The following is a 13,073-nucleotide window of genomic DNA, read 5'->3' as shown; positions in this document are numbered from 1 at the left end:
GTTAACTTTTTCCTTAAGTTTCACAGCACCCATTCTTCAGTCCTCACCTGCTGAGCTGGTCTCAGCAGAAATCCTCAACAAAATATTAATAAACTGAATCCAAATATATATTAACAGGATCATATACCACAATCAAGTGGGATTTATCCCAGGGATGCAGAGATTCTTCAATATTTCCAAATCAATCAGCGCAATATATCACATCAACAAACTGAAAAATAAAACCTATATGATCATCTCAATAGATGCAGAAAAAGCTTTTGACAAAACTCAACACCCACTTCTGATAAAAACTCTCCAGAAAGTGGGCATAGAGGGAGCCTAACTCAACATAATAAAAGCCATATATGAAAAAACCCACATCTAACTTGATTTTCAATGGTGAAAAAAATGAGTCTAATCTCCCAAATATACAAACGGGTCACACAACTCAACAACAAAAAAATAAACAACCCAATAGAAAATTCAGCAGAAAACCTAAAGAGACATTTCTCCAAAGAAGACATACATATGGCCAACAGGCACAGGAAAAAAAGCTCAACATCACTAATTATTAGAGAAATGCAAATAAAAACTACAATGAGGTACCAACTCACACTGGTCAGAATGGCCATGATTAATGAGTCAACAAATAACAAATGCTAGAGAAAAGAGAACCCTCCTTCAATGTTGGTGGGACTGTAAACTGGTACAACCACTATGGAAAACAGCATGGAGGTTCCTTAGAAAACCAAATATAGAAACACCTTATGATCCAGCAATCCCACTCCTGGGCATATATCCAGACAAAATTTTCATTGAAAAAGATACATGCACCCCTGTGTTCATTACAGCACTATTCACAATAGCCAAGACATGAAAACAACCTAAACGTCCATCAACAGACGAATGGCTTAAAAAGGTGTGGTACATATATACAATGGAATACTACTCAGCCATAAAAAGGACAAAACAATGCCATTTGCAGCAACATGGATGCAACTAGAGATTCTCATACTGAGTGAGTTAAGTCAGAAAGAGAAAGACATATACCGTATGATATCACTTATGTGTGGAATCTAAAATATGGCACAAATGATCATATCTACAAAACAGAAATAACCAGGGACAGGGAGAGTAGACTTGTGGTTGCTAAGGGGGAGGGGGGAGGGAGTGGGATGGATGGGGAGTTTGGGGTTGGTAAATGCAAACTATTATGTTTGGAGTAGATAAGCAATGGCATCCTACTGTATAGCACAGGGAACTATGTCAAGTCTCTTGGGGTAGAACATGATGGAAGATGGTATGAGAAAAAGAATGTGTATGTATGCATGTATGTATGACTGGGTCACTATGCTGTACAACAGAAATTGACACAACAATGTAAATCGACTATGCTCTAGTAAATAAAATAAAATAAAATTAAATTAAATTAAAATGTCACTTCTAGCTTTATAAAAATTGTATCCTAAAAAAAGTTTATTTTGACAGTTGAACTTCACAGTAATTGAGTTGGCTTATTGACTTTGGGATTCATTTTTGACAAACTAGTTTAAATCAATCATGCCAAACTTGGGCAGCAAAAGAAGACCATTGTTCAGGGTAGATCAAACAGGATTCTGCCTCAGTGGGAGGGAGCAGCAGGCAGACTCTGCAAAGCTCCCGGGAAAGGAGCAAGGTCCAGGTGGAAGAAGGCCAGGGCCCAGGAAAGACAGCTAATGCTGCTCCAGATTCCCATCTGTAACCCAGGTTCAGAAAAATGCAGGGTCCTGAACCTGGGTGAGTGTCTGAGCAACACATCAGTGGCTCAGACATAGAACTGCGTGAGGCTTGGCTGGAACAGCAAGAAAGAGGGGGAATGGTGGGCTTATATGTCTTTGTATCCATGTCAACCATTCTGGCCTGTTATTGAGAGAGGAGTATACTTATGTTGCAGGGACATCAGTCATGATTATGAACTTAGAAAATAGAGCACCTGTATGGATACAGAACCAAAGAGGACATCCCTGTGTCGGGGATGCAGGAGGAAGGCAAAAGGAATACTCTTCCTTAGCATGGGGATTTCCAGGGTTTTCTGGGAGGGCCTTGAGCAGTGGTTTTTCGAGTGTGTTCTCACCAGCCACAAAGCACTGTTTTAACCTCTCCGAGGCAGCCAGAGCTCATTACCAGCAACAAGGATGGGAACAGGAGGCCTTACCTCTTTTCTCCTGCTCTGCTTGTGCCCAGTTCCTGCGCTTCAACTCAGAGCTGTATCTGTTCTCTGCCTTAAGCCTCCAGCCCTGCAGGAGCTCATCTGAGCCTCCAGATCTTAAGGTGGAGCAGAGCCAATACACCTGGCTCATGGTGAGCTCCTTGGAGTCCTATTTCCAGAGCAGTGTCACCTGACACAAATGGACCGACCAGATGTTCAGAGATTGGCTTTGCTATCATGCAGAAAGGCCCTTAAGTCTATCTCACACTCGAGTCACTGTGAGAGATGAAAGAAAGGCTAATTTGTTCTTCTTACATATGGCCCTTTCCTCCAAAAAAAGGCAACAAATGGCCAAGAGGAAGAGTGTGCATTTAGAAATTGCCAGCTTCCTTGTGTGTGGACCATCCCTCTGTGTTTTTAGTATCCCCATCATCCATTACAGGATGCTCAGCAGTCCCCAGGGTGGGGTGGGATAGCTGCAGCTTAGTTCCTGACTCCCCACTGAGCACTGGCAGCGGGGGTAGAGGCAGGTGGTGCTGCCAAGGAGGTGCCCGGCACAGTAGATGGGTAGAGGCCTCAGCTGGGGTCCCTGTGAAAAAAAAGAATGCCATGCTCACTAGAAATAATTGCACAAGCCAAGGCAGCACACTGAGTGTTCAGGCTCAGGCGCTATGGTGATAAATGGAGACAGGCCCTGCTCTTTGGGGGTCACCGAGTCTTGGGTGGGAGGAGTGAAGTGAGTAGCAGGGGTTGAAGAGGGCATGAAAAAGGGGAGCTAGCTCTGTTGGGAACATTCTTTCCTGTGATAGGTAACTGACCTGAGGCTTCCTTGCAGGTGAGCAGGAGTCAGGTTTCCTGAATCTGATACTCTGTGGGCAGTCCCCGAGCTTGCAAGTGCTCCGGGACTTGCAGGAGAATGAGGGCCCAAAGGTGTGGGAAGGCTCTGCTTTTCCTAGAAACTGTGCTTGGCTCTGTAATTCGTGGATGGCCTGTGCTGGGGGAAGAGGTCAGGGTGATGGAAGTTAAAGGGTGCAAATTTTCCTGGCTCTGATACTCATCAGTTGTATGATCTTCATACTTTTTAAAAAAAATATTTTCTAAGGCCGCACCCGTGGCACATGGAAGTTCCCAGGCTAGGGGTCCAATCAGAGCTGTAGCCACCGGCCTACACCAGAGCCATAGCAATGCCAGATCTGAGCCGCTGCGACCTACACCACAGCTCACAGCAACACGGGATCCTTAACACACTGAGCGCGGCCAGGGATTGAACCCACAACCTCATGGTTCCTAGTTGGGTTTGTTAACTACTGCACCACAACAGGAACTCCTGTTTCATTTTTCTTTCTCTGGTTTTAAACATTCTTATGATTCAATTTTATCTCTTAGAATATCAATGACATTTTACTTTTGTTGTTGTTGTTGTTGTCGTTGCTATTTCTTGGGCCGCTCCCGCGGCATATGGAGGTTCCCAGGCTAGGGGTCTAATCGGAGCTGTAGCCACCGGTCTACGCCAGAGCCACAGCAACACGGGATCCGAGCCGCGTCTGCAACCTACACCACAGCTCACGGCAATGCCGGATCGTTAACCCACTGAGCAAGGGCAGGGACCGAACCCGCAACCTCATGGTTCCTAGTCGGATTCGTTAACCACTGCACCACGACGGGAACTCCGACATTTTACATTTTATATTATTGAGCAGTGGCACTCAAATTTACAATTTATATAGATAGCTAATCTGAGTCCACCTTCAAATAACACTATACATGAAGTGCCCAATCTCCTGATAAGCCATCAGAGGCATTACACCGTTACACTGTTTCTAGCCTTCCCTGTTGATTTGTCTTAGAGTTTCCATTTCTCTGCTTCCATTGCCCACCTATTCTTTCATGATGTCTCCTTTTTCCATTAGAACCCTCCACACATTAACCTGTTATTTTAAATTCTCTGCCTGGTAATTCCAACACTTGTGTCCTGTCTGAGTCTGGTTCTGATGCTCTTCTTCTTTTTTTTTTTTTTTTGTCTTTTCGCATGCCTTGCAATCTGGGGGGACGTTCAAATCCAGACACAAGGCTTCAGGTAATAGGAACTGAGGTAAGAGGCCTTTAATGTTACAATGTACATTAACCTGGCTTGGGGCTCGGCTGTGTTTAAGGTTTGCTGCAGCCACAGGTGCCAGAGGCTCCAGCTTCGGCCTTGCTGCTGTCATCCTTGGGCTTCTCTGGGAACGTCTCCTTAAAGAGAGTCTACGCCTTGCAGTGTTTTCAGCTGTAACTCACTGTCATTAGATTTGATTTCCGTGGACGTGGCAGCAAGGTGTGGGGGAGGGGCAACATTCCACAATTTTATTTTTAAATCTCCATCTTTTAGTGGCCTGTGTCTCCCAGCTGTCACCTTCAGGGGTATTTCTTAGCTATTTTTTCACCCCTGAGGTGAGGCAGGAGGCTTGAGGGGGCTGGAATTGGGTAAATGCCCAGTCTCCCAGGTGGGATAGGTTGAGGTAAAGTTAGATAAAGTCTTTCCCCCTAGAGAGTAGCCCTTTGTTATGGAGGAGGCTGTAGGCATATTTCAAAGCAGTTACCTTTCTCCTCTACCTGCAGGGCCAGGAGGAGTTTTTTTCTTGACTCTTCATAAGAACGTCTGGGAGCTCACTCAACCTCTGGCAATTTGTCAAAACTACTGTTTAAGCGATCCTACAGGCTCCCAGCTCCAGTGGCTTCTACTTCAGGAAAGCTGATCTCAGCTGGGAATCTCTGAAGTCACTCATTTCTCCACTCTCTAAGGAACATAAGGAAAGGCACTGATTTTCAGTTTTTTCAGCTTTTTTCTTGTTATAATAAGAACATGAACAACTTCCAAGCTACACATGGGGCCTGATACCAGAAATCTTGCTGTAGCGTAGAATCTTGAGCAAGTTAACTCCTCTGAAGCCACTTCTCCCTTTATGATATGGAGCTGGTACACCTTTTAGGCCTACTCCATGTCATTATTTATATTAAAATGTTTTATAAACAGTAAAGTACTATTATCCATTTGTCAACATCCACCACAAATCTGTGGAGATGTTACCAGGAAATGTCTATTAAGTCAGGAATTACATTTCCCAGCTCTGTGAGAATTGCTCTGTGCCAAAAGGAAGAAGGCACACATCCCAACTCTACAACTGGTTCATAATAGCACCCCTAGCACGCCTCTCCTTTTAACTCTTCCCCTGGAAGCAGAAGGTCATGCATCTCTTGGGCATAATTGAGCCAGGAGATGGAAAATCCCTGCCTATGAGGAACAGACCACTGGATTGTTATGTGTGCAAGAAATCATCACTCTATTTTTCTAAGTCACTGAAACCTTGATTTCTGTCTGTTCGGACAGCTGATGTTAACTTATCTAATAAGAAATAAACTGTTATCTTGATCGTGGGACTGCCGTTACAGAAACCTAAAATATGTGGCAATAGTTCAGTAGAGCTGGGTGGGTGGCTAAAAAATAGATACAGAGGCTTGAAAGATTGAGACTCGTGTGGTGCTGCTGTGCAGGACTGGGTGGCACTCACCTGTGATAATGTGGGTGACAAAGTAAAGACAGAGGCTGCTGGGGAAAATGGAGGGAAAGAGGGAAAATGCTAAGGTGTATTGATTGTTCCTCTCTACCGAGTAGAGAGAGGGAGGGGGAGAGGGAGAGGGGGAGGGAGAGAAGCAGGGAGAGGAGGCAAAGGGGGGGGGGGAGGGCGAGAGAGGGCTGGCTAGCTGAAATTGGCAAGCACAAAGGAAAAGACCGTCCAGGAGTTTGGTCCCTTGGAATGCCTCAGAAAGTGAGCTTACAGATTCCAGACAATAGGAAATAAGACAAAAAGGCTTCAAGCAAAGAAAGGTCCATTAAGACTTACCAGGTAAACAGACTATGGATGTTGCCATCAAGCCTTGCTGTAGACAGCTTCAAGATAACTGCTATTAAATTGACAGGGAGCGAGGAAACAAAGACGGAATTCCCTAATCCTTCCTGTGTAATTGCCACTGTGTGCCACTCCCAGGCCCTCCTCCCGTGAGCCTGTGGTTCTGCTCAGCTTGGGAATCCCACAAACCTTGTGCAAGGCTTGGCATGTCCAAAGGGCTTGGAAAATGTACCTGGAACAATTTAAATCTCAAGTAGGTGGCAAGGCTGCTGTCTTGTGCAGACTGGGCACTTGGCAAGTTTTGCTGAATCTTGATCATTTTCTCCATCTAATCCCAGTCTTTTCTGTTTCCTCCTTCTGGAGATTCCAGTTGAACAGGCTATGCTGGGGTTTAGAGCAAGGGTGGGTGTGGTGAGGGGGAGAGCGTGGGCTGATATGGAACCAACACCCCCAGGAACCTCTGGGACCCCTCCCTGGTCAGGGGCTCTTCTTCCCAGGACCCCTGTGACAGAGCCACCTGGGCCCCTTGCCCTTGGTGACCTGCCATCTCAGTGCAGAGTCAGCCACTATGAAAACCAAATCTCACCTTGGCTCTGGGCATTTTCCCGCAACGGTTTCCAACATAAGGCCAATAAAATTAAATGTGGGAGGAGAGAAATCCAGTAAGAGAATAACAATCTAAGACACATGCCTATTAAGTCAACCTAGTCTAATAGGAAGTTTCCAAGTTTTGGAATTTCCCTCCTGGCCTTAAGACCCCTTCTTGAAGATGGAGTTACTTCTGTTTCTTCCAAATCCAGGCTTAAGGCTACTTGTTCTCACCTAGACATTTCCTGAAGAGTCTGCCCTCTCTGGCTGCCCATCTCCCCCCCACACCCCAAATGTCTCCCCTGGGTGGGGTGGGGCGGGCAGCGAGGGTGGTGGGGACACTCCCCCACTTGCCCCTTGAGGCGCCCTAGCTATGCCCCCACTCCTGGAGGCATCCCCCCGCCACCAGCACCCTAGCCACGCCCCCACCCCCCTGGTGAGCCAAGAAGGCCCAGCGTGGATGCAGGAGCTGTGCAGGCACAGGTTGAGCAGCCGAGGGTGAGGGAGACCCTAGCAAAGGCTGGGCATTGCCAGGCAGGATGCAGCCAGGTTCGCTCCAGGCTGCCTGTGTAGAGCTCCCTTCTAGGCAGTGATGTGGGGGAAAACCGCCCAGGTGACAGGAGAATAGCACCTGCTCTTAGGTGCTGGAAGGGAGGAAGATGAAAGGAAGGTGGTGGACCTCAGGGGGAGGATGCGGGGTGGGGGGGGGGGGCGGGCTGGTAGGATCAGGAGCCCAGGGGCTGGGGTGGGGGGTGGGGAGCTTGGGTTTCCGGCTCACTGTGCAATGTCTAGACATTACAGGGGCTGTCTCTATGTGTCTGGAAAAACGTTAGGAAAATGACCTAAATGCCAGAGAAAAATGGCCAAAATCTAAGTTCCAGAGACCTGGGACGGGGGGCACCCAGATGTCCAACCTTTTGTTCCTGACTTTAAGGCCTTCAATTCACAAACATTATTCACACTGTTAACATTTCAAATAGGAAAGAGGAACCCATCTGCACATGGGGGGGGGGGCGGTGCGATGACTTTGAGGGACTTGCTAAAACTTGAGAGGAAAACGACTGGGGCTACACCCTCAGCCTGTCAGCTAAGCAAGACAGGCCACCATGCTGACTACCCCCTTTGAGCACGTTGCAGATGGGCACAGGGGAGCCCCATTCCCCTGCTGTGTCACCAGCAGCCATCCGCACAGGCCTGTGTGCCTGTCACCACGGCGAGGCCTCCCCTGGAACTGCAGCCCATGTCAGGTTGGCACATATTTTTTATTCCATTTTACTTTCACATTGACGGACTCAGGAGGCCACACTGAGAGGGAGGTGGAGGCCACCTGGAGCGGAAGCTCCAGGGCACAGTGTGGGCTGGGCACTTGGGACATCTCATGAGGACACTGGCCCTCACCTCGAGGGGCCTCGCTGTCGGATGGTATCTAAGGCAGTAGCCGTGGCTTGCTCCTTGGTGCTGAGAAGATGCCTCGCCCAGGATTTTATTGCTGGTGGACTCGATTATCCAACTCACACCAGAAATGGGCCCAGAGGTGTGCATTCTGCTGAGATGAGAGGAAATCCACACGTGTCAACTGCACAGACTGGGCAACATTGGCATGTTGCCCCGAGCAGCTGGGGCAGAACCCCCACGCCCTCTGTGTGGGACCATCAGACACAAGAGGCAGAGAGTCTTCAGGACAGATGGAGCCCAGGTCACGGCAGCCTGAGTTCCGGGCCCCAAGCGGCTCTGCCCCTTCCCAGCCACATTCCCTTTACGGCCCCAGAGACAGTCCCCTTCTCAGGTGGCAAGAACATACACTCCCCTCACTTTTCAAAATTGTGTCTCCTGATCACCCGGGGCGGTGGGGGGGCGGTGCAGGCTCAGAAATCTGGACCAGCAACACACCGGCATGTATTCTGAAAAGATGGACTGCCTAAAAGTACCCTTGGTCATCCCTGAATCTCTCAGGAACCAGTCATGGAAAGAAGCTTGCCTCTGTCATTATAGTGGTGCCGAGATGAGAGCCAGAGGTGTCTTTTTGTGACCCAGATGTGGTCCTGTCTCGGCCCCAGTGATCTTGGCAGATGACTGGCTTTTCCATCTCTCCTGAAAGCACTGGGTACCATTCCTGAAATGTGGAGGTGACAGCAGACAGCCCCCCTCACCCTGCCTCCTCGGGAGGTGGGCACCTGAGGGAGGTGATGTTCCCTCCCAGCTGTTAAACTGTATATGTTTAATCCTCTGATCTTCTAAGGAGAGCAAAGGCCTAACGGCACTAGTAGGGGTGGGGGGGCAGAGCCCTCAGTGCATCTTATGCCTGAGCCCACGTTATGGTGGATCAGAGTCCAGCTTCACCGGCCGAGGCCCACACAGGTCCAGGGAGCTGCGGAGTCTTCAGAAGGAGTGTGATGGAGGAGGTGTCATTTCTGCGCCCAGACCTCTACTGGGTTAGCCTCTGGTCTGACTTGAACACAGTCCTACACATTAGTTTAGCAAAAAATCTGGCTTCTGATACCCGAAGAGCTTAAAGTCCCCTTCAAAACGTGCGTACAGGCGCCGGATGTCGCGTTTGCTGATGCCCAGAAAGTAGTGCTCCACCTTGGTTTTGTTATACACGGTGATGCCTGGAGGGATGGTTGGGTAAGACACCAGGTGGTCTATGCCGGCCTCTTTCAGGATGTATGGGGCGTCCTCCTCCAGGGTCTCGTGGTGGCCGATGACACTGTACCTAATCTCGCAGGGTGCACACAGCTCCACATATGTCACCCAGTGGATGATGTGGTCCCCAAACTGAAGGTCCAGCCACCTGTGGTTCGGATCACCCAGGTAGCGCACAAAGTCCTCAAACTGGATGCCCCGGGTCTCTGTCCGGTTCCTTCTGTACTTTCTGATGATGCCGGGTGCAATCTCGTGCCTGTACCAAGGCTCAAAGCGGGGGTTGTGAACAAACTTATCCTTAAACGCAGAAATCAGTCTTTCAAAGGGATCTCTTACGATAAAAAACTTGAAGTATGTTTTCAAGCTAAGGGGAGAAATGAAGACAGACAAGAGGTTAACCTGACTGGTTAACTGCTGGTAGTGCTGGCTGTGGGTTGTGAGCAGGGAAGCATGAAGAGTGATAGCTGGATGGCAGCAGCCGCCAGGCCCAGTGCATCGTGTGTGTGGCTCTTATTTAACCCACGAAGCCACCCTGGGAAGCAGATCTGGTTAATAATCCATTTCACAGGGGAGGATATGGAGGTTCTGAAACCCTAACTGGCCAAGACCACAGTACTCCACACGCTTGGGGGCCCTGTGAAGGTGTCTATTTAACCACGTGTTGTTTAATGGAGTAGTTCCAAACTTCAGGAGTGTGTAAAAGTCTTTGTTCCTGGGCAAAAAACCCATAAGGGCAGGAACACTGATCAAGTTAGAAATGGCTGAGGCCAGAGAAAGTTACTCTAAGGGTGCATCTTTAAAAACTCAATCCGGGGTTAGTTCCCTAGTGGCTCAGTGGGTTAAGGATCTGGTGTTGTCTCTGCTGTGGCTTGGGTTTGATCCCTGTCCCAGGAACTTCTGCAGGCCATGGGCTCAGTCAAAACAGACAAACCAACCAAAAAACCCTGAGTTCAAAACTGCAGGGAAAGGAAAACTGGGGGCAGGTGGGGGGGGGGGTGGTAAGAGAAAATGCAGAGGGAGGGTTCAGGCTCTGGATGGCAGGAAGGGGCCTGGGGGGACTGCCATGGTGGTGCAGTGCTACCAGTGTGAAGAGCTCTAAGGACAATGACCAATGACAAGGCCGCACAGCTCTAATTCCGTGTGCTCATCCAGGCCGGAGGCCTCCTTGTGCTGCCTGTCTCAGCGCACCTACTCTCACGCAAGGCCAAGGTCAGTGCAGGGCTGGTGACTGGACAGCCTGCCTCCGGGAGGAAGGGTCTCTGCTCTGGCCTTTGACACCTCCATTCTGAAGCTCTACAAGGGGGGAAGAGTGAATGACTAGCGCCAGAAGCACGACAATCAAGTGGCTGAAAAGGAAAAGGGCGATGAGAGACCATCCGATTCCGTGACACTGATTGCATATTACACACTCGTTCCTTTAAACCTCCTCTGTGAGGCTGCTTCACAGCTACCGGGAGAACTGTTCCACCTGCTGAGAAATTCTCCCGATGCCAGTCTCCATCCCTGCTATGGTCCGAGAGGCCTGTGCCAGGGCCAGCCCACACCACCACTCCTTGGGGCAGCTGCCTCAGAGGCAGGCAGCGTGCCTCTGGAGAAAGTGAAAAAGGAGCTGGGGTTTCCCTGCAGCCCAAACCCCTTTCTGTCTTTTGTTTTAGGGCCGCACCTAGGGCATGTGCAAATTCCCAGGTGAGGGGTCCAATCGAATTGGAGCTTCAGCCCCCAGCCTACACCACAGCCACAGCCACTCCAAGATTCAAGCTGCGTCTGTGACCTACAGCACAGCTCACAGCGATGCTGGATCCTTAACCCACTGAGAGAGGCCAGGGATCCAACCCGAGTCCTCATGGATACTAGTTGGGTTAAGGATCCAGCGTTGCTACTGCTGGGCCCCAAGTTTGATCCCCGGCTTGGGAACCTCTGCATGGCATAGGTGCAGCCAAAAAAAAAAAAGAAGAAGAAACAAAGGTCATGTTCAGTAAGAAATCCATTCGTTTCTGTTAAGACAACTATGTAACCTTCATTTTAACAGGCTACATGAAGGTTAGGGTGGTAAAGACACTCGGAAAGTCTCATGAAGACTTGTGAATTTAGATGAGCTCAATGCTGAGCTGTGGATGTGCCCAGCTGCTTCTCTAATCCACACAACCAGCAGCTGGGGTGGCAGTGACCTGGGAGACACAAGGCAACAGAGCACTGAGCCTGGGGTTTTATCAGCACCCAGCCTGCTCCTACCGCATCTGAATTTCCTCATTGCTGAAGGAAGAGAGACGCGGGAGGCCGTTCTTCTCATGGTCGTGGACTACATTTTCTGGGATCTCTTCGATGGAAGGAAAGGCTCCTGGAAAGCAAGCAGGGAGAAGGCATGTTGGCTGCCTTGGGGGTGCTGCCTGTACAGAAAGAAGCCCCATCTCTGAACTCAGGCCTGTGTACCCCACAAGCCACCCCCAATACCCACGTTTAGTCTTTGAATTTCTACCACTTCTGCTGGCAGGAGGAGCGTGAGGAAAAGCCAGTGGTGACCCAGAAGGCAGGGGAGAAGGAGGGAAAGGGAGGGAGGGGGAGGGGAAGGGAGGAAGAGGCAGAAGAGAGGGAAGAAGAGGGAAGGAGAGAGAGGAAGAGGCAGAGGAGAGGGAGGGAGAGGGAGGGACAGGGAGAGGGAGGGAGAGGCAGGGAAGAGGGAGCGAAAGGGAAGGAGAGGGAGGAGGAGAGGGAGGAAGAGGGAGGGGGGAGGGAGGGGGAGAGAGGGATGAGGACAGCACCCACGCAGGGTTCTGCCTGCCATGAAAGCTGGCTGACTGCCCGCAGGCAGAATGCCGAAATCCAGCACGCTTCCTTCTACTCTGAAACTGGGGAGCATGCCAGACCTGCAACATGCTTCTGATTTATGCCCACAGCCCCAGTACGCCGCCCGGACCTGCAACATTCATAGGTGACCTTGCAGCATCACAGACCTGCAGGTGGCAAAGACATGAAGTGCTGGAGAAATCAGGCCAGTGCTCTGGGAGCTAAGTGATGTACCTGAGGCAGGGCCAAGAGAAGGGCAAGCGTCTGAGAAGGTAGGCAGGACCGACCAGAGCTGCTGCTAGAACCCCGGGGCTCATCTTAGGGTTGGGGTGTTTGGCGGGTGTCTCACGCTTTTCTCAACTTAGACAAACGGAGATAAAGCATCCTTATGCTGGGGCGCTGGCCAAGTCTCTGCAACCCTCTACATCCCATCCATCCAGCTTTGTATCAAACACACTGTTAAACTCAGTGGATGGCAGGGAAGGATTTCTATTGGGCCATTTAACCAGTGGCCACAGCCTCCCTGGAATATTTAAGGCCTGATCCGGAGCTCATGTGAAGTACCACTCGTGGCTGTAAATGAGCAGGACACGCGTCTGCTCTGGAGGTGTCAAAGAAGAGCCAGCTCTGAGGATCTGCACCTGCTCTGGTACCTATCTCCATGTACTGTCCTTGTCCAGGACCATCCTTTTCCTACCACATGGCCTGGCAGACCTGCACGGTTTTACCTCGCCCTCATCAACAGGCTCTTCTTTAAAGTCTGATGCTTCATACTATGGCGGCAAATTTGCAAGACTTTCATTTTGTTGTTTTAAATTTGATTTGTAACCTCACTGTCTGATGTCAAAATCCAGAGCTCCTGTTGTGGCTCAGTGGGTTACAAACCCAACTCGTTTCCATGAGGACATGATTTCGATCCCTGGCCTCACTCACTAGGTCAAGGATCTGGTGTTGCCATGAGCTGTGGTGTAGGTCTCAGATGTGGCTTGGATCCAGTGTTG

The 13,073-nt window shown here is 49.7% G+C and overlaps 1 protein-coding gene across 1 annotated transcript in view; it reads right to left on the bottom strand.

The window, feature by feature from the left end:
- Window positions 1-7,888: 7,888 nt before the first annotated feature.
- CHST10 (carbohydrate sulfotransferase 10) overlaps window positions 7,889-13,073 on the bottom strand; it is a 35,710-nt gene continuing 30,525 nt past the window's right edge. The window contains exons 5-6 of the mRNA XM_047781422.1: window positions 11,521-11,626; window positions 7,889-9,652 (exon numbers count right to left, since the gene is read on the bottom strand). Coding sequence (XP_047637378.1) covers window positions 9,115-9,652; window positions 11,521-11,626 — 644 coding nt within the window. The 3' untranslated portion in view covers window positions 7,889-9,114. The remainder of the gene's footprint in view (window positions 9,653-11,520; window positions 11,627-13,073) is intronic.

This window comes from Phacochoerus africanus, chromosome 5, assembly GCF_016906955.1.
Source record: "Phacochoerus africanus isolate WHEZ1 chromosome 5, ROS_Pafr_v1, whole genome shotgun sequence".
NCBI classification, from domain to species: Eukaryota; Metazoa; Chordata; class Mammalia; order Artiodactyla; family Suidae; genus Phacochoerus; species Phacochoerus africanus.
This window is presented reverse-complemented; position numbering and strand designations above follow the sequence as displayed.